At 36.8% G+C, this 21088-nt stretch overlaps 1 protein-coding gene across 1 annotated transcript; it reads right to left on the bottom strand.

The window, feature by feature from the left end:
* Nucleotides 1-6550: 6550 nt before the first annotated feature.
* LOC110735027 (glucose-6-phosphate 1-dehydrogenase, cytoplasmic-like) lies at nt 6551-19604 on the bottom strand. Its single transcript, XM_021915148.1, has 16 exons — nt 19433-19604; nt 18665-18851; nt 18027-18112; nt 17462-17528; nt 17188-17374; nt 16531-16688; nt 16383-16451; nt 14703-14761; nt 14467-14503; nt 12798-12869; nt 12298-12445; nt 11971-12066; nt 8206-8276; nt 7916-8031; nt 7250-7295; nt 6551-7113 (listed from the first exon to the last, which is right to left on the bottom strand). Exons 2-16 carry the CDS (start codon nt 18842-18844, stop codon nt 6946-6948), a joined length of 1560 nt encoding a protein of 519 aa, XP_021770840.1. The 5' UTR covers nt 18845-18851; nt 19433-19604; the 3' UTR covers nt 6551-6945.
* Between the last annotated feature and the right edge of the window lie 1484 nt (nt 19605-21088).

The raw sequence follows: 21088 nt of genomic DNA, 5'->3' as shown, positions 1-21088 counted from the left end.
TGCCATCTGTTAGACAGGCCTTGATATTGTCCATCCAGGTTGAACTTCTATCAAGGATCCCAATAGATTCCTCCTCAATTCTTCTTTTATCCATAACTTCCCAGAAAACGGTCCTTGGTGTATCACAAGAGGCTGAGGACGCTAATTTTGAAAGGGCATCCGCCTGGTTATTCTCGGACCTGGGTACTTGAGTTAGATGAAACTCCTCAAGTGTCTCGGCCGCCTGTCTGACCGCCTGTAGGTACTTTATCATGGCCGGATGGATAGCTTCATAATCACCATTGTATTGACTTACTATTAATTGTGAATCAGAACAGGCGCTATCTTTCTTGCCCCGGCCGCCTTGCTCATGCGGATACCGGCCAAAAGGGCTTCATTCTCCGCCTCATTGTTCGAGGCTTGGAACTTGAATCGTAGCGCATACTCATACCTGTCACCTTCAGGCGACTGACATATGACGCCTGCACCACAGCCATTCGTAGTGGAGCTCCCGTCCACATAGACTGTCCAGACTTGGTCAAGATTTTCAGAATCAGATGCCCGGTCAGTTCTACTATGAAGTCAGCAAATGCCTGCCCCTTCACTGCTTTTCTGGGCTCAAAAGTGATTTCAAGACTCTGAATTTCTATTGCCCACTTGATCATTCGTCCTGACGACTCCATGGTCGTCAGGGGCCGCTTGATCGGCTGGTCAGTGTATACCACGACCGGATGTGCCAAGAAATAGGGCTTTAATTTTCTAACAGCCATGAAGAGAGCAAGGCCAAAATTTTCAACCAGGGGGTACCTTAACTCAGCATTTTTCAAGACGTGACTAACAAAATAGACCGGGAGCTGACAGCCGTCCCTTTCAGCAAGAAGGACGGCACTTAGAGCATGGTCAGACACTACTAAATACATGTATAGCACTTCTTTGGGCAGAGGACTGACCAGCCTTGGCAAGGAGTGCAAATGTTCTTTCAACCTTTGGAAGGCCGCCATTCAAACATTGCTTTCTTTTTTATTGCTTGAAAAAAGTAGAGGCACTTGTCGCTTGCCCGGCTGAGAAATCTCCCCAATGCCGCCAGACAACCTGTTAGTCTTTGAACCTCTCGGACAGTGTGGGGCGACTGCATGTCTATGACCACCTGTCGGGGTTAGCCTCTATCCCCCTTTGATTGATTAGAAATCCGAGGAACTTCCCAGACTCAAATCCAAAAACACACTTCTTGGGATTGAGCATGATATGGTGCCGCCTGAGTGTGGTGAATGTTTCTAAAAGGTCGGCCAAGTGGCCCGTCTGGAGTTTAGATTTTACAATCATATCATCTATGTACGCCTCCACATTCCTTCCGATCTGGTCAAAGAAGACCGTGTTTATCATTCTCTAGAAGGTGGCCGGGGAGTTCTTCAAACCAAACGGCATGACCGTGTAACAGTATAATCCCTAATATGTGACAAAGGTTGTTTTCTCTTGGTCCTTCCTCCACAGGGGAATCTGATGGAAGCCAGAGTAGGCGTCCATGAAACTCATCAAGGTATGGTCGGCTGTAGAGTCGGCCAGACTGTCGATCTTTGGCAATGGATAACTATCTTTGGGGCATGCCTTGTTCAAGTTCGTGTAATCTACACACATGCGCCAGGTACCATTCGGCTTTTTCACGAGTACAGCATTTGAAACCCAGTCCGGGAAGTAGCATTGCCAAATAAACCATGCATCCAGTAATTTCTTAACCTCGGCGGCGGCCGCCTGGCTTCTTTCCTCGCCATGGTTCCTCTTCTTTTGCCTGACTGGCTTCTTTTTGGGATCCACAACGAGCTTATGTACTGCTAGATTGGGACTGATACCCGGCATCTCATGTACTTCAAAGGCAAATATATCTTTGAATTCCTTCAAAAGTTGGTGAAAATTATCACCAAGTTCAGCAAGAGCAGTCGTCCCGACCTTGACAGTTCGGCCAGGAAGAGAGTCGTCCAGGACGACTTCCACATGCTCGCCAGCCGGCTGAGGGCGGAACTCGTCTGACCACTCCTCGGCCAGTGATTGCTATTGTTTTTCCTTTCTTTCATCCCCTAGGTGAGCGGCCTTCCTCTTCTTGCCCCCTACTACTTAGGCAGGCATATCTTCCTTGATTTGTTCAAGGTCAACATTCTCTCCACTGAGGCCAGCAGCCGCCACAGTGGGTTTTATATCAGAGAGGTAACACTCCCTGACCATCTTTAGGTCTCCCCGTAAGGAGCCGACTGATCCATTATCTCTCTCAAACTTGAGGAGCATGAAAGATGGGATGATGACAGCTTTAGATTCATTTAGGGTGGGGCGCCCTAGGATCATATTGTAGGCCGACAACTCTTCAACAACTAGGAATCTGACCACCATGTGACGGCCTTCCCCTTCTCACCCAGGCGGACAGGTAGATCCATTCGTCCAACTGGGTGGACGACTCCTCCCCCGAATCCTACTAAAGGATGGGAGACAGGGTGCATGCTCTCAGTCTTGTACTTGAGCTTGGTCAAGCATCGATAACTGATGAGGTCAGATGAGCTTCCAGTATCAATAAGGAATCGACCAACTCTTTGGTTAGCCACCTTGCATTCAATTACAATAGGGTCGTCATGCGGCCCCCTAACACCTCCCAAGTCTTCATCAGTGATTACAACCTCAGGAAATGAACTTTTGGAGGTTCGTCCTTGTTCGACGAAGTTAACATCCAGACGCCTGATGTTATCTTTGTTGGCCCGGATAGTAGGGCCACCTCCTGCGAAGCCGCCTGCTATGGTATAAATGGTCGCTTCGTCTGTGTCAGAACTGTCGGTTGACCGCTGCTTCTTTTTGGCCGCCTGTTTCTGTTTGAGGGGTGGTTTCCCCTTAGACTGCTTGACATAGGAGTCAAGATCTCCTTTGTCTGACAGGCGGTCCAGAAGCGCTTGAGGCTGATACATTCATTGGTTTCATGGCCAATTCCTCATGGTAGTGACAGTATTTACTTTGGTTCCAATTGCTAACAGAACCCTTCATGGCGGCCGGCTTCTTAATTGAGATCCAGTCCTTTATTTCATTGAGGATGGCATGGCTATCCTTGTTAAACTCATACTTTGGGGAGTATGGTTTAAATTCCTTCCTCTTCTTCTGGGACGGCTGTTTAGAGGAGTTGGCCGCCCAGACTTCTTTTCTCTTTTTCTCTTCTTTATTTGCCGACTGCTTTAGCCGGATCTCTTTTTTGTCAGACTTCTTGTGGTTCGACTGTTTTCCAGTATTGCAGAGGTCAGTTGCCTGGATATAGGCATCCGCCTCCATCATGGCTTCTTGGAGGGTGGTCACCCTCTTCTTGACAAGATCAAATTTGAAGTTCGACCCGTCCTTTAGACCCTTGAAAAAGTCTATATAAGCTACTTCATCAAGTAGTCCTTGTATCTGAATTCTCATCAGATTGAACCTCCTGATGTAGGAGCGCAATCCCTTCTTCTCTCCCTGCTGTATGGTACCCAAGTCAAGGGTTGTTTTCTTAGCAGGGATGTTCATCGCAAAGTTTGAAGTGAACAGGTAAGCGAGGGTCTTGAAATTGTTAATACACCCGGTCGGCAAGTTGCCGAACCATTGCTGGGCGATACTCTTCAGTGTGGCCAGGAAAAACTTACACCATGTGGCATCATCCAACCCTTGGAGGTACATAAGGTTGGTGAACGCCATCAAATGATCTTCAGGGTTGGTAGTGCCATCATAGGCCTCTACCAACACATTTTTTACTTTGGCCGGCTGGGCGACCTCAATTATTTCCTTGGAGAAGGCGGATGGCTGTTCACCAAGTTTGAGCAACCTAAGTTGCCAGTCCAAAGGCTGGACATTCCTTGCCGCCTGTTCTCCAAAGAGAGTAGGCTGCATGAAATACTGAGGTTGCGGCACATATGGCTGGGGTGGCACATACGGGGCCGCATGGTTTTTCTGGGAACCAGAACGGTAGGAGGTGCCGTTTGTCTGACTCTCATGGTTGGATTTTGAATTCCTCATGGAGGTATGGAGGGAATTATCTTGGAAGTCAGACGTAGAGGCCGACTCCGACAGTTGATGGTTCCTCTTTTTCTCGATTATCATGCGAGCATCAGAGTATGTCTTCTTCGACCCATCCGGCTGAACAAGGCGGACTGGTTTCCTCTTTCCTGGAGAAGGGAAGCGGTACTTTGTTAGGTCAATCACTGGTGACTGCCTTGCCCTAGGTTTTGGGTAAGGGGTCGCCTCACGATCCTTTATAGGTCTCGACCTCCCAGGTTGGGAGGACCTTCTGGGCGACTGTTCCTTTAAGAGAACAGGCGTCCTCTTCTTAATCTGTTCCTGGATCTCTCCCTTGAAACTTCTCATGAAAGTCATAAGTTCGTTCTTGGTAACAGGGGAGGATCCCTCGACCGCCTGTTGATGCTCAGGCGGTGGGCCGACTGGTTGACTAGGACCAGCCTGGCAGTCCTCCCGCTCCCTCCTTTCGGTGGGACGGGTACGTTGAGCTCTAAAAGACCTGTCGGGGGCCGTGTGAGTCTCGACCTCAGTTTCATTGTCCGTATCCTGGTCTGAGTAGACCTGGGGGTCGTCCATGGGACGCTTGTCACTTAGAATCGGTACAGACTGTGATTCCATCTCGAAAGTACTCTCCCCACAGACGGCGCCAAAATGTTTCGGGGTTTTCTGGTATCCTGCGAGAGAGTTACAATTCCGGGACTGGATCCTTGCGCCTGTACCTGCAAAACAATGGAGACTCCGGGTGGTGGGAGCTCCGCCTCCGACGATCAAGTTAGTACTTGTAGGTGGAGTAAAAAAGGTGCGGAAAGTAAAAGAGTGATCTGGTTCCTCTAGGGAGAAGAGTGATTAGGAAGTGCAAATAATGCTAAGTCTGGTCTAGCGATTAGTATGCACGTGTGTTTAGGCTTCTCTTGGTGAGAGTAATTAATTCTGAATGTCCCTTTATAGAAGGCTAATTACTGTATTTATAGCCTTTGGGATGCGTGCCCAATACTAGGTTAATTGGTAAACCTAGGACTGATTGGGCTTGCCTCGAGAATCGGGCATGTGATGACCGTTTTCCGGGTTGGCAGATTATGGGCCACATGGCGTGTCCTGATTAGTCCATGTTGGACCTCTCAGGGTGACAAGTGGCGGACACTGATTGGCCCACGTGGTGGACACGTGGCAGATCCGGATTGGTCCATTTGTCATGGGTAATTACCCAATCAAAAATCATGCTTTAAAACAACTAGAGTTAAATTAGGAGGAAGAAAGAGTTTGTTTTTTTTTTCTTTTGTACCAAACCGAAAAGGAGGGAAGGAGGAGAGAAGACGGGTGGCGCACGGCTGCTCGCCAGTGGTCGCCGGTGGAGGTGGTGGCGCCGGTGGTCGGCGTGCGTGAGGGCAAAGGAGAGAGAGAAAGAGGCATGGGAAAGAGGAGAAAAAGGAGAGAGAAAATTAAGAGGAAAACTTTTGGGGTTTTTATGAAAACTGACAATTATGATTTTAGAGTGTAAAATCTTGAGGTTTTAAAGTATTTATACTCCCCTGTTAAAACAAAAACTCATATTTACAAGACTGTTATACCTAAATCCTACTTCCCCTTAACTTCTCCTTTGGGGCCAACTTGTTGGGATCTTAAGTGTCCTCAATTTCCCAACAAATTGATCCATCAATTTATTTGATATTGACCCAAATTAAAAACATTTTATTGCCTCAATTAATGACTCATATTATTTTATACACACTTACTTAATATTTAAATAAATAAATTCTCTTAAAATAAAATGAATCAGTTTAATTTATAAATAAAATAATTAATATATGTATATAAAAATAAAATAATTAATATATGTATATAAAAATATTATTAAAATATAGAGTATTACAATTAACTTTTCCATCTTCAAGTGAGGGAGAGAGTAGTCCAAGGTCTTCTTCAAGCTCTTATTTCAACAAAACCCCAAACCTCAAACGCGCCAGTCAAAGAAACAATTTTACAAATCTGTACTCTCAATTATACCTTACATGCCAGTCAAAGAAACAATTTCGGAATTCCACTAATTTCAAGGGTGCTAATGTAATAGCACCATATATGAACAGTGTTTTTGTTTCCCACTTTTATAATAGTCATACATATGTTATTTTTGCATTTGAGTTTTTTTTCCTCTTTTCATATTCTTTACCTCATAATATACGGGGTTTTAGAGGATGTGCATCGGGGAGCATTATGCTCCCAGGTTTACTAAATAATAATAGATGGAAAATAATAAATATAGCCCTTATATATAAGAGGTTAAAAAGAAAAATATTTATGATAAATTAACATTAATTACACCAATTTACGTGTGATTTTATCAATAATTTGCAACTTAATTCTAATTTAGGAAATATATTTAATGCTTACATATGTTCCTGTAAAGGCTACATATATCATTACCCATAATAGATAAATCTTTTTACCATAAGTTTTTTATTCACCAATATGCCATTTGTTTGGGAAATATTACCAATCTCATTGATTAGGATTTTCTCACATTCTCAATGCAAGTTTAGCGGAAATTATACCAACGCAAACCAAATTAATAAAGTTAAAGAAATTCTATATTCCACTACTACATTTATTCCTTAATATCAATGCCCCGTAATTAACATGTCGCAACATTACAAATTCACTTGTCTATATTCCGTTATACATTTATCCTCACACTAACATTAACACGTCTTTTGATCTTATTACATAAAAAAAAAAAAAACTATATCCACAATGAAGGATAGTTCTTTCTGAGGTATCGTCTTAAAGTAATGCTCAAATCAACTTCTAGCAAAATAAAACCAAATTTGATTTTATTGAAAGTGATTGCGTACACCACAACGAACCAGTGAGCATGAACCCATCAAGATATCTTGCGAGCTACTTGATGTCATATCCCAAAAATGATTATGTTATGTGCTGTAGTGTAGATGTACCACATTCCTATAATGAGGGTGGAACCCATATATATCCATGAGTTTGAGTATAACCAGCCTTTTCAAGTAGGGCGTCCGCCTCAGCCGGGCCTCGAGTTCCAGCCTTATACGGAAGAGACTTTAAACTTCCACGGTCAATTCTATGTAGAAGCGGTGTAAAGATCTCCCATGCAGCCTGAAAGAGATAAAGCTTTCAGCTGTTTACTTTATGCAATTACTGTTCTTTTTTTGTTTTTTTGTGAGGGAACCTATATGCAATTACTTTTTGTCAAGAAAGAAGGAAAGATGATGAAAGTGTAAGCTCTTCTTACCTTCAACTCATCTCTGCGGACGAAATGCTGTTGGTCGCCTCTAATTCTGTGGTACAAAGTAAGAGAATCATCAGGTAATGTACGGAAACATATTAACATCTCATTCAAATTGCTCCTTGCAATTGAAAGGGAAAGGTCTCAGTCTTTCAGACTTGACCTTCAAGATTTTCCTTAGTTCTTCATAGTTGATAAATAGCAAACTTTTCATTATTAATCACCATAACCCGAGAAAGTTGTTTTGAATAATCCATGACATTAGAAGAACTAAACCCATATCATCCCAAAATCAAAGGTTTGGGGAGCAATTTTTAACTCAAGGTATAAGCAAGGTTATACTGAAAGGCCTTATGTTAGTTTGTGTGGTTGTTACATTCAAGTTGACATGCAACCCAACCCAAAGTTGCTAGTTTGTGTAATGTTTGTTTAAATCAAGTTGACATAAACTATACTTCCGATTATCCGAGTGATCTGACCAACAAAATATATGTATATACCCAACCATAATTTACCAACCTGACCTTAGGACAAGTCTATTTTTGAGAGAGTTTAGCTTCACTGGCCCTCAATAATAAAGCACCAAAATTTTCATGCACCTCTTGCACAAAGGCCAAGAATTATCAGCATCAATAGAATTATGTACATTATTTTAAGTTTAAGGGCTCTTACGTGTCAAGAATTAAACGCTCATATGCCTCGGGAATAACAACTCCCTGATATCGCTGCTTATATGATAAATCCAGTTCACTTTGTACAGTTGACATTTCCAGCCCTGGCTGTTTCACCTGTTGAGGGTAAACCGGTACACTTAATTAGACAGGAAATAATCAAGTATTTCAAATCATTACAGGAGCACCTAACTTAATGAAGTTCCTTATTAATATTGACAAAGATTTCCCCCTCCCCAGGACATTTATAAACATGAGATTAGACCAAAGCTAATTTATCCATTCACATACCGTAAGTTTCATATAAATTGCTTCGGAAGGTTGTAGTCTCATCACAAATTCATTTCTTCCTTGCTTTTTACCTAGAAAAATTATAAACAGCCAAAAAATGTTATAAGTGATATCAAATTCAACTGAAATAAACACACAGAAAGTAATATATCTAGTACAAGTAACAAAAGAGCAAGGTTTTTAGATGGTAAAACAACTCTTTGACTAAAAGCATAAATGAAGGACATCAAATCAGAAAGTCTCGCGAATGATAATGCCGGAGGAGGGGGAATGTAATGAACTAATGAATATGAGGATTTAAATTTAAACAAATAAAAATTAAGGGAAATTTCATAGGGTACCCTTGTAGTTTAAAAGAATGCACAAGATACCCACACTGCCACAGCCACACAGATGAAATTTTATTATTCATGTTCTAACTCTCTTCTTCGTTATTTCAATGAGGCAATGAAGGTCCTGCTGCGCCTAGGCGCGCCTCTTTAAAGTGAGGCACACAATATAAAAGACGCGCCTCTTTCAAGTAAGGCGCACAATATAAAACAATCAAAGAAATTTTCCTATGTGCTCCTCAAGTGCACCTCATGCGCCTTAAGTGTGCCTCATGGCACACCTCATGCGCCTTAAGTGTGCCTCATGCGCCTAGCAAAAAAGACGCTCTACCCTAATCGGCTATGCCTCAGCGCCTAAGCGCGCCTTTTTATAAACTGATTTGGTCAACCAGACTTTGGTTAAAACTACTTCATAATTACGAATAATTAGGTTGACAAATAAATATGAAGGGTACATCAGCTTTTAGAACTTAATTTTTCATGACCACCAATCAATGTTTCCTAACTTTATGGATGAAAATTTGGGTGGAATTTTTTTTTTTTTTTTTTTCTTTTGCCCAAACCTTGAGGGTAACTAATGCATTCTTTTAAACCACAAGGGTATCTCATATTCTCATGATAATTCCCAAATAAACTCCATTGTAAGATTTAACAGTTATAGTAACGAAGAAACAAAATCCAGCATATAGTATCAATTTGTTTCAAACAGAGGCACCAATTACTTATTTCCAATAAACAATTGCACTATACAGATTAAATAAAATAATAATATAAAAATAAAAAAAGATATGTCAAATACTTCCTCGATTCCAAATGTTTAACTCACTTTCAATTTTGGGTTGTTTTACAAACTTCAGTTCACTTTAGCTTTTTTTCATGTCATTTTTAACAAACCCTTTTAATATGCCTTACCCTTCCTACCACACAATTATTTCAACCTTTCCACTCTCTCTTACACTACTCAAAATTTTCCTACACCTACTCACCTTTTAATTTATCTCTATCATTGTATCCATTTTATTCTTACACCCACTCACACAAACTTTTCTAGAAACAAGAGCATACATTAAGTGAGGCAAACTTTTGAGAATAACGGAAGATATAAAACAAAAGGCTGAAACTTTATCATAGTTGGATGCTTTTGAGGGGAAAATAAACTGAAGACACAACAGTAATTAAGAAAGAAAAATTAAAAGCAACATAACAATTTCAGTAAATATCGATGTATTCCATATTAAACCAAAAATCTTATAGCGTATTTTGGCCCTAATTAGAAATTAAGTTCCCAGAATCCTAGAAATTTAATGACCAATAATTGGCAATCATTTAGATTTAAGCATCAGGGTCTTGGAATATTAATAGATTACCTAGAAAATTACTGTAGTCATCCCTAATGCAATGTATAAAAAAGCTCAAGGCGTGCTGAAGCGATAAGGATTATGCAGCGCCTAGGCGCGCCTCAGTGCACCTCTTTGAAGTGAGCCGCACTATATAAGCAGTTAAAAAAAACGGTAGAAATTTGCTTCAGGTGCGCCTCAGGCGCCTAACCTGCGCCTAATTAAAATCGCCTCTCCCAGGCCAAAATAAGCGCTTACCCCCTATCGCCTTGCGCCTCAGCGCCTTAGGCGCGCTTTTTCAAACACTGCCCTAATGTGAGCTTTCACGTGCACGGTAATTGCTTCCAATGATGAAATGGGATACTCCCCCCTCCCTCTTTGACGCTCATATATTTTGTTAAAAAAAAATGGAAGAAATTGAAAAGATTGTTAACAAAGTGAAATAATCTATGTCAGTCGTTAATTGATAAATTGCATGTATAGCCTTCTTGGAAAACTGTTATCAAAACCTTGAAAATAATGGTTAATTATTTGCTTTTATTTAGAATAAGCACTTGAAGCATGAGTTTGGATTTTCCCTTCAGATGATTTTATCACTTGGATGTCCTTCCTAAAGGAAATTTTTTCACTTTGGCATACAGAACATTGTCATGTTGATTAGTCGACCATTCACTGGTGCAGACCAAGTATTAACACAAATATGAAAAACAATTCAAACAGCCTGGTATATGTGAATGTGAGTGATATTTTGGCAATACAATTAGATTTGGGCAAATTGAATCTAAATGTTTCAACGAAAAATCTATATCCTCCTCAAGCAAGAAAAGAAGCCAAACCAAAGTGAGAGGATCAAGCAGATAGAGAAGACAAAAGAGTTTGCTGTTCAAGGTTGGAAGTAGCGATTGATGAGTCCAAGTTTATCATGACATAAAGGCATTAGAGCAGTGATGAGGAAAAACCCATATTCGTAGTCTTTCAACATAGATGATTTATCTACGCAAATGCAGAAAACTAAAAATATTGTTGTGAAATGCCAGGAAGTACGGCAGAACTAGCATGATCTTTTGAAGCAGGTGCTATTAAAAAGAAAAGTATAATGTAACTTTTTATGGGTTCAACTGAATGTTTTACCTTTCTACTCACCATGAAAGCTCTAAACAGCAAACAGCAAGAAGTTAGGCACTTCTTGAGGCAAACTAGTATGCTAATATTCCTAGAACCTAGAGCTAAAATTCATAAGGCATTGGCAGTTGCTAGAAAGACAATGCCTGTCTTGGTATGCTAAACCAGAGAATGGAAGACTTAGGATTACAGATTATGTGGATGTTGACTACATTAACATAGAAAAGTACTAGGATTCAGATAAATATATTGATGGCAGGACTAGAATAGACTTGCAGAAAGAAAAGTTTCCTTCTGACCTTTGGAATCAAGGACTACGTATTACAATAGGTAAATGGCTGAAACTACTTATAGTTCTTAGCTCTTTGATGGAGTCAAAGGCCCTTCTTCAGTGGGGTTTGACAAATGCAGAAGTGGGTAATGGCTGACTTACCTTCTAATTAAGGCCTGAGGGTATGCTTATAACTAGTGTAATAAAGCTGATGGTGTCATTCATTTGTCTAGAGTGGATAATTCGGTCGTTACTCTACCTTCAAATTCAAGGGCTTCTGGTCCCAAACAAAACATCTGTGTCTTGAATATTACAAGAAAAAACTGGACAAATCAAGCTCACTGCATTTACTTCTCGGCTTCAATTTTATTTTGCATGAAGCATTGAATGATTTATGTAGCAATTATTATATAGGTTCAATGACTCATAATCTCTATTTTCGTCACCCTCATTGCCCTCATGCCACTCAAATTTTCTTGCATCTACTGTTTCTTTTATAAATAACCGCATCATCCACAGGTGGTGTTTGATATAATTGTTGGCCTTCCAAACAAATATGGTTCAATTTAACATCAATTACAATGCTACCCTACCTAAGAATCTTCTGATAGATGCTAGGCCCCTTATCATTGATGCAACATACGATTAGACATTCACATGAACAGGAAAATAATATAAGGGAGTAATTTGCAAAATGATGACATACATTTAAATATATCACCAGGAACATCCTTGAACTGAACACGGATTTCTGCTTTTCTTGAATTCAATGCTTTCCCTGCTTTTAGTATAAATGGAACACCTACAATACACAACTGGTGTTCAGAAGAATGATTTATGAAACACACAAGTGTTGTTCAGAAGAATGATTTATGAATGAGCCTTGGAGACAATCACATGGACTCCCTCATCAAGATGATTTTCAAGGTTCACTTGAGTAGAAATCTCAAGCAATCAACAGCAAACAAACAGCAATTATAAATAATAACAATAATCAATAAAAGATTACGGACAGGAGTTTAACAAGTCACACCTTCCCATCTTTCATTGTGTATCCGCAAAATCACAGTCGCAAATGTTGGTGTATTTGAGGTTTGTGGAACCATTGGGTCATCTTTGTAGCCTTCATACTGCCCAAGAACAACTTCTTCATCCTTAATCGGATTAACTGCTTGGAGAACCTTTAAAAACAAATAAGTACGAAATTAAATCATACAGAAAGGCTGAATGTAGATTAATATAACCAAAGTACTGATGAATGATAAAAACACTAACATGCAGGCATCATATCATATTATTCCTCAATGTATTTGTTTAAGGTCAATCATTATAGGGACTTATAAATTCTTGATTTGGTATTCAAAACACAAGTAACAATCTTTTGGTATATTGTGACATGTAATATATGTGAAACTGGTAAACATTATGCATTAAAATAACGGTTGATTATGGTGAAAGATAAAGAAGGCTGGAGGAAGTAGACAAGGACATGAACTGCAAAGTTTGTAATTGATAGGGAGTATAAATATACACCTTCACTTTTTCGTCACGAATGTACTCTGGTGTGAGTGAGACCGGCTTTTCCATGGCAACTAGACAAAGAACCTGAAAGGTAATAACATTATTTTGTCTATGTATATAAGACAAGAGCAGATTGCTTTGGTGTCCACATGGTGCCCAATATGCCTCTCGTAACTTATTAAAATGACAAAACAGCTCAATTGCATATTACAAACCTTAATTACATTTCTTCAAAATTAAAAAAGGAAAACTATCAATTGATTCAAATCTTAATCACAGTCTTCCAAAATTAGAATCATGAAACATAAAGGACAATTGAATCAAAACAGATCAATTATTCAATCAAAATACAAAAGGGAAAGGACAATTGAATCAAAACAGATCAATTATTCAATCAAAATACAAAAGGGGAAGATTCAATCATATACAATCAAAATGCTGCCATATACACTATGAGATTTTCAATTCTCAAATTTTTGAAGGATAGTAAGATCAAGAACTCTGAATATTTTAAAACAAGAAGGTAATTGAGTATTTCATTTTATTTTAATTTTTTCTATCCAAGTCATCTCTAATCCATAACTTTCAATCTCTATTCTATGATTTTTAATTGTTTTCAATTTTCAAATATTTTAGACTGTTGGTGAAAACACAAAGATATCAAAGAGTTTCAAAGAAATCGCTAAAAGGTAGTTGAGAATTTTATTATATTTTTTAATTATTGATTCCAATTTTATACGGAGTATGAAAGCCTAAGGTATGTAGAATACTACACAATATTTAAAGTGTTGCTTTGGATTCCCTAGTTTGAATTATAGTGACTTATGTATGAAATCTTCACTTGATATTTAATTTTGGTCATGACATTAATTATTCTCTCTCTCTTTTTTTATTAAAAATAAACTACCTTAGTACGATTTTATAATTCTTTTATAACATTTTTTTTACTCTTTCTGTAGCTTTATTGTGAGATGATAATAGACACATCGACAATAGAACATGGATTTTTAAAATGCAAAAAAAAAAAAAAGGAATTAATTTCTCTCTTCATTGGAGAAGCTTTGAACAGCTTAATGGATCCAAGTAAACAGACATGAGGCCAGCATATCAACTATAACTAGTTTTTGGGCCCGGATGCCCCGGATTATTACATGGAATTGATCATTAATATACGCTGTAATTTATGATTCAATTTTCTTGTAATCAAATTTGTTGTTCATCATTTCATTTGCTAGATATTAATATTTTGTATTCAAAAGATTGCATAAAAAATCACATAGCTTGGTGGTAAGACACTTAGTTCTAGAATTAGATGTTGTGGGTTCAAATCTTGTGGAGAACTTTTTTTTTTTTTTTAATTATGATTAGTGCATGACATGTAATGAAAGACAAATGGAAAGAGAGCCACGTGGCATAATGAATGGGTGACGTGGCGTAGTGAGGGGGGTTTACGTGACACGTGGACATTGTTAGGACCGCCTTTTAATACATTAGTATAGATTAGTGAGATTTCCACAATTGTATGCATCATAAGACTAATAAATGTCAAACTAGTTATGGTGAAGCATAATTAATTCTATCAGCTACCTAACAAGTACACCAGGAATCTGATAACCACAATCAAGGAGGCAAAGGAAGACTACTGTAATTCACCAATAGCATACATATATATTAATCTTACCTGCAAGAGGTGGTTTTGAATAATGTCACGAATTATTCTGCAAATGGAAGAACATCTCAAAATTAATGACTGATTCATAGTATACAAACACTTTAATCACTTTGCAAAAAGAATCATTTTTTTATCATAATTTCAAATCATTTAGGAGAAAAAGTATTAATAAAGTAGCAGAGATACAATAGGTTTCCCTGTAGAAATATCCTCTAAACTACACCATAAAAATAAATAAAACATACCCATACTGATCAAAGTATCCACCACGACCCTCTGTTCCGAAATCCTCTCTGAAGACAATCTGTGGTGAAGATGCACAGATTAGAAAACAAGCAAGTCCATAAACAAACATAGACTACGATGCTGAGACTTGGGTATGGGTGTGAAAGTCGAGTATGGATGCAATAGTCTGACCTGTACAATTTATTACATGAAATTTCTAAAGACACATTTATTAAGTGTACAAAAGTCGGATCTTGACACAAAAACTTTTCAACAAAAGATATACTTCATCTGATTTTTATAGATGCATCACTTTAGTTTTCGCGGACTCCAAGGCAATTTTTTGGAGTAGAGAGAGATAGAGAGAAAAAATAAATAGGGCCCTTGTGATAGAAAAAGTGAAGAGAGAATTTATTAGTTAAAAAGGAAATTGACGCAACTAACTTGAAAATTCCATTTTAGGAAAGTGATGCAACTAAAACAAACGAAGGAAGTATAAAATATATTGTGAATTTATAATTATGAGATTTAAGAAATAATAAAACTGACTTTTACAAAAGAAGAGTATAACAATGAATTAAATGTGAAGAAGAGATGGAACACCAAAGTCACTTACAGCCTTTGATTTTACCTCCCTATGCTTTAAAATAATTAATTACCCCCTTTTTTACGCATGTAAATAAGTAATTCTCTCAACAACCGCCCCCCCCCCCCCTCACAAAAGGGGAAAAAAACACACACATATAATGAGGATGGCCCTTGGAATGCTCCCTTCCCTCACAATAATTTTGTTAGTTGCTATAACTTTTTTAGATGGGTAGCTACTTATTATTATGTACTACGCAGAGAAGGGTGGCTGGGACCAATGGTTTTCCTCCCCCTACTCAGCAAAAAGTTCTATCTTTAATCACCAGCAATTGACTAGCCATCAATGAAACTGAGACTACAATTGGTATTGCCTTACTGTAGCAATAGAAATCCCTAGACTTACATGAAGTCTTCGTTTAATTGGTGATACATACCGTTATCAAATACAAATCCCAAATCTGAAAAATGGATCTTGCCGGTGACATTATCTTTTAGATTCTAAGGTATATCTGAATTATGCTAAAAAGTTATGACCAAGTCAGTTTACCCTCCCCTGAGTCAGACTCGCATTTTCTGTCTCTACCCATGGCATGTCATCTATCAATCAAGTGCGGTAAGCGTTTTGCCAAGTCATTTCTTCAGGCATTACAGAAAAATCATCCCCACCTTGGACAACATGAATTTGATAATGAAGTGCATGATAAACACATATAATATGAATTGGATATGGTGCTATTTGCTACTAATTGTTACCCTCTTTTTTTTTTTTTTTTTTTTTTTTTTCTTTTGCTACGCATGATGTTCAATGATATTATTGTATTTAAGGCAAGCAGGCCTCTGTCTATTAAATGTCTGATAAGCTAAAGCTATATTGACATATACACATATCTAACTAATTGAATTAATGCCCATCATCCCACTTCATATTTCCCTTTTCTTTTCTCTTAGGAATTAATAGTAGACAATTTCTATGCCAAAGATGCAAAATTCTGAAGATCATTTGCTGTATGGTTGTTGTATACTAAATGACTCAAAGAAGACTATCCCCTAAGTTATTAATACAAAATAATTTTTCATATTAGACATAAAAGAAGTCTATATTATATTATTACCTGTACATTATCAATATTATCGCGGTTCCAAAGGGGTAGAAAAAAGCGATTGGCGAATCGCATTACCAGCTGCAAATTTACAAGATATCAGTATTCAAAGGAAGAGAAGTGGACAGCAATTTTAGAGTACTTCCTCAAGCAAAACTACCATGTTCTGCACCAACTCTTTCCCCAAGTAATGATCAATACGATAAATTTGTGACTCATTAAACAACTCTCCAATCTGTGAGCTAAGTTGTTCTGCTGATTCCAGGTCTTTCCCAAAAGGCTTTTCCACAACAATTCGTGTCCATCCACCATTGTCAGCTGTAAAATAAATAAGTTTGTATCATTCAGTCAGGATTCTGAAACTACCATTTAACTATATCCTGTGAAACTCAAAGGCTATATAAAATCATAGGTTTTAAGAAAACCAGAAGCACATGCCCAAAATGGCCTATCAGAATATAATTAGACATCTTGAAAAAGCAAAAGCATTTCACAGGAAAGCATGACCATAACTTTTGGTAAGTTACTAGTTTCGACATACACAATTTAGTAATTTGACAATATCATTACCGAGAATCTATGAATCTTCTCCTCGAGAAAAGAAAACATGCATAAAAAAAGTTGGTATGACAATACAAATTTCTTATAGATATAGTATTCGAAATGGAAATGAAAATGGATATGGACATGGACATGGACATGGAAATGGAAATGTGCTCTCCTCTTATGGAAATATTATTAAACATTCCAACAACACTCATACACTACCAGCAGCCACAAACCACAACCACAATGTACAAAATTTATATGAACATACATTTATTCATGCAGTTGAGCTTAATCATTCTGCAGACGGATGGATATACTGAAGGAGGTAGAGCAAGATAAAATAATCTTCTAGACATTCCTTCTTGACGATTCATCTCGTACTCATACTTATATATTTCTTTATCCAACAATTGAAAGCCCTCGTCAGAATCGTAAGATCCACTGACATATTTGACCTGGAGCAGTAAGCATGAAAAAATTTATAATTCTTTTCCATCGGCTTGGAAACTAAATACAAAATGAAAATATAAAAGGATTATTACCAAATCCAAAAAGTTGGAAACATCTTTAGACACCTCTGGTGTTGCATTCTTGGAAGGGGACAAATACCTGCATTCATGAGAAAAACATCGTTTATTCCAACTAGTAGAACTATTCACAATGGTAGAAAAATTTTAGCTGGAATAAGTCCATGCACAAGTAATATGTATTTTTACTCTGACAGTATAATATGATATGAATCAAATAGATATGTTCCCTTTGTTCCCAAATAAAATTGCATTTAACCTACGACTCTTGTTCCTAAATAAAAAGTCTCGTTTCACCATTATCTATTCATGTATTTACTTTTAATCAACCAAACCCCACTATCATATTATTTTATACAACTTTCTAAAAAATTGTGCAAAAGGAAAATGATACTTTTAGTTGGGGACAAAGGGAGTAATAACATGTAACTCAAAGCTTTCTATGAAAAGAATCAGAAATATCATCATAAACCTACGTTTAAGAGTAAAAATTATTTAGCAGCACAAGATTAGGAAATCCTTGTCTGAGTATGACATTAGCCACATTTACACAAAGGAAACATAAATCAAAATATCTCACCCACGAATACGATCCTTCAATTCATCATCTGTCATCTTTGACCTTGCATAACCAAATATATGGACCTCACTTGGAGGAAGAAATCCCTAAGAATATGTCAACATTTCAAGTTAATCCATCTCAAATGCCTAGCAACGGAGAAACCATATGATAGAAACAAGTTGATGTATAATTTTACAAGTTGTTAAATAATATACGAAGTAGTTTTTACTCCCTCAGTAAGAAATTAAAAGTCACGTATAGATGTCCACAAAAACATTGTCATATTTTCTAATACAATACTCGTAGTCATAGTTGTTTAAGATTATATTTCCTAAAATGCAGCCACTTGAATATATGTGCAATCATATTGACGTTTTATCCCATTGCATCACAAGCTTAAAATCCTAATCCTCTAGAAATAAACATCTTAATTCAATCTTCACAAGAGAACACCTGAGCTGACCAGATTCTACGATTACTTCAAATAAACAGTTGACTTAATCAAGCAGCAATGGTAGATTAAATTGGGCAGGGAACATTGATAAGCTCCTTTTCTGTTTGGTCCGATAACAGGAAAGCTCAAAATATCTCACATGATCTGCCTATAATCACATAATTTATACGACGAATTAGTCAGCATATATACACAATCAAACCTGGCGGTAGAGGTTGAATAGAGCAGGAAAAGTCTTCTTCTTGGCAAGATCCCCGGAAGCACCAAGGACGATAATAGAAAGTGACCCACTTGCCAATGAACTGTCAGAGTCCTCTTTGTCCGTAAACAAATCATTTTTAATCGTGGATCGTTTCTCCATAACCCAACCACCAGAGGCCATTTTTTAGCTGAACAAATTATTATGTTAATAACTCACTTATTACATTCAAATTATTACATTAAAAAAAAAATTATCTAGATTACCATAATCAAATAAAGTTTAGCATCTTTGAATGAAAGAATGATCACTAATTAAAATACCCCCTATAATTGTCACAAAAAACATGCATGTTTCATGATGATCAAGATTGATAACATTTAGGCAGGCTCGGTTCAAGCTCGACAAGCCTCATAATTCAGGCTAGGTTCAGGCTCTAATAGCCTCAAAATATTCCGGCTCGGCTCGGCTCGTTGGCTCGATTAGGCTCGAGATATGCAACACATTAGCTACCAAATTTAACTAAATTATAAAATTCGATTCAAAAAACTTATAGAACATGAATCATCGCAAAAATCTAGCAACAAAACAGCTGTTAATAAGCATTACTAAGATCAATATATATAACCAATGGTTTCATTTCATCACTTCATGACATCTCTGAATAAGCAATACTAACAATTAAATCAACAATAATATGAAATTAAACCCTAAATTATGAAATTGATGCTAGATTATATTATAAAAATAAAAAATGAAAATGCATTTTACCTAAGAAGATGCTTCAATGGGGGATCTCACAGTACGTTTCAATGGAGGAGAGAGAAGTGCAGCGTAAAGTGAAAATAGTAACGATGATATAATTGGTTTTTTTATATTAAGAAAATAGAAAGTTGGTATGAAAGGTTGATGAATTTAGAGTAGGTGGTTGACAGGTGATGCGTCGTTTGTATTATAATAATGGAATTTAGTACTACTCGTCTACTCGTACTGTTTTTGTTTTGAGTCTAATTATGCGGTCTGATTGATACAGGTGATTGTTCGTTTGTTCTTCCTATTGGTATTGCTTTTGACTCTATTTGTGTATGCGTTTAGATATTTTATTGCTCATCTTCCGCAATTTGGGGTGTTTATAAATTAATTAGATAATTTTTTTGATTCATTTAAGGGTACAAAAACTTTTGTAAACAATTTGATATACAGTAATTACTTTTAAAAAAATAAAAAATAAAAAATAAAAAATTGTTTTACATTGAGGTAACTTTTACTGGATTCAGCGTAATTTTTAGAATTTTTTAGATAACTTTTATCAATAAAGCATAAATAACTTATATTTATATTGAGTAACTTATATATTTATATATATATATATATATTGGGAAACTTTCATTCATTACAGGGTAATGTAGAAATGTTATGTATTTGTTGGTACATAACGTGACAATTCGTAAATATTTTAAAAATTAACATTAGTACCACTGAGATGTGAAATGTATCGTTGTTATTACAATAGTACTGTAAATAATTAAAATTACACTAAAGATTGTTACAGTGGTATACTTTTGAAACTAATATATGTACCACTAGGTTGTGAAATTATGTCATTGGAAGAGTGTATTGGTATAATAGTAGTTGTAATGGTATTAAAATGACTATGGTGGTACAATTAAAATCTGAAAATTAAAGTGGAAATATGTGGTCCCATCACCTTTTTGTTGTACTAAGCTACCATTATGCTCCAAGTTATGTACCTACTTTCCTCCCTTTAAAATGTCTCCATTTTAAGGTAACTTTACAGCGGATCTACAATATTTTATTATATATCCGATTTTTGTAAATGTTTGTTTTAAGTGTATGTTTAATTCACTTGATTTTCACTTATCTTATCTTATTAGAATTTATCTAAATTTACCTGAAATTATTTTAGTTGTAATTTGTAATTAGGTAACCCTTATTAGAACTTATTTTTTCTAAACTGGACATATATAAAAACCTAATAAGTGAAACTAAGGTGATTTATCTCATTTTTCTTTTTAAGTAATATTTAAATGATTATTTCATACCATAAATATCTACATAAAAACACAAAGCAGTTTACATTGTTTTTTTTTTCCTCTCATTAAAGGAAATTATGGCTATGGGATAAACAATTTGGAATGGAGGGTATAATAGGGGCATTAATATTATATTGATGGTTTGTTGATAATTTAAACTGATTCTATTAGTCATTAGATATAATTTAATGTTGGGGATTAGTCATTAGATATATGATTAGATATTTTTAAGACAAGTAAAATATAGCAATATATAGAAAATTACATATCATGGTGACTATTTAAACTAAAAAAAATAAAATTAATCAATAACTATATAATAAAAGACACCAACAATGACACATGTTAGATTCTGATGTGTCCTTAGTATTTT

Source organism: Chenopodium quinoa, unplaced genomic scaffold (assembly GCF_001683475.1).
Source record: "Chenopodium quinoa cultivar QQ74 unplaced genomic scaffold, ASM168347v1, whole genome shotgun sequence".
Classification (NCBI taxonomy): Eukaryota; Viridiplantae; Streptophyta; class Magnoliopsida; order Caryophyllales; family Amaranthaceae; genus Chenopodium; species Chenopodium quinoa.
Note: the sequence above shows the minus strand (reverse complement) of the source record. Positions and strands in the feature narration are given on the sequence as shown.

Coding starts and splice junctions, on each gene's coding strand:
- LOC110735027 (XM_021915148.1), bottom strand. CDS start 18,844: ATGGCCTCTGGTGGTTGGGTTATGGAGAAACGATCCACGATTAAAAAT. Junction 14,762..16,382: donor ATAATATTGATAATGTACAG/GTAATAATATAA, acceptor TCTTCACCACAG/ATTGTCTTCAGAGAGGATTT. Junction 14,504..14,702: donor GGATACTTTGATCAGTATGG/GTATGTTTTATT, acceptor TTCCATTTGCAG/AATAATTCGTGACATTATTC.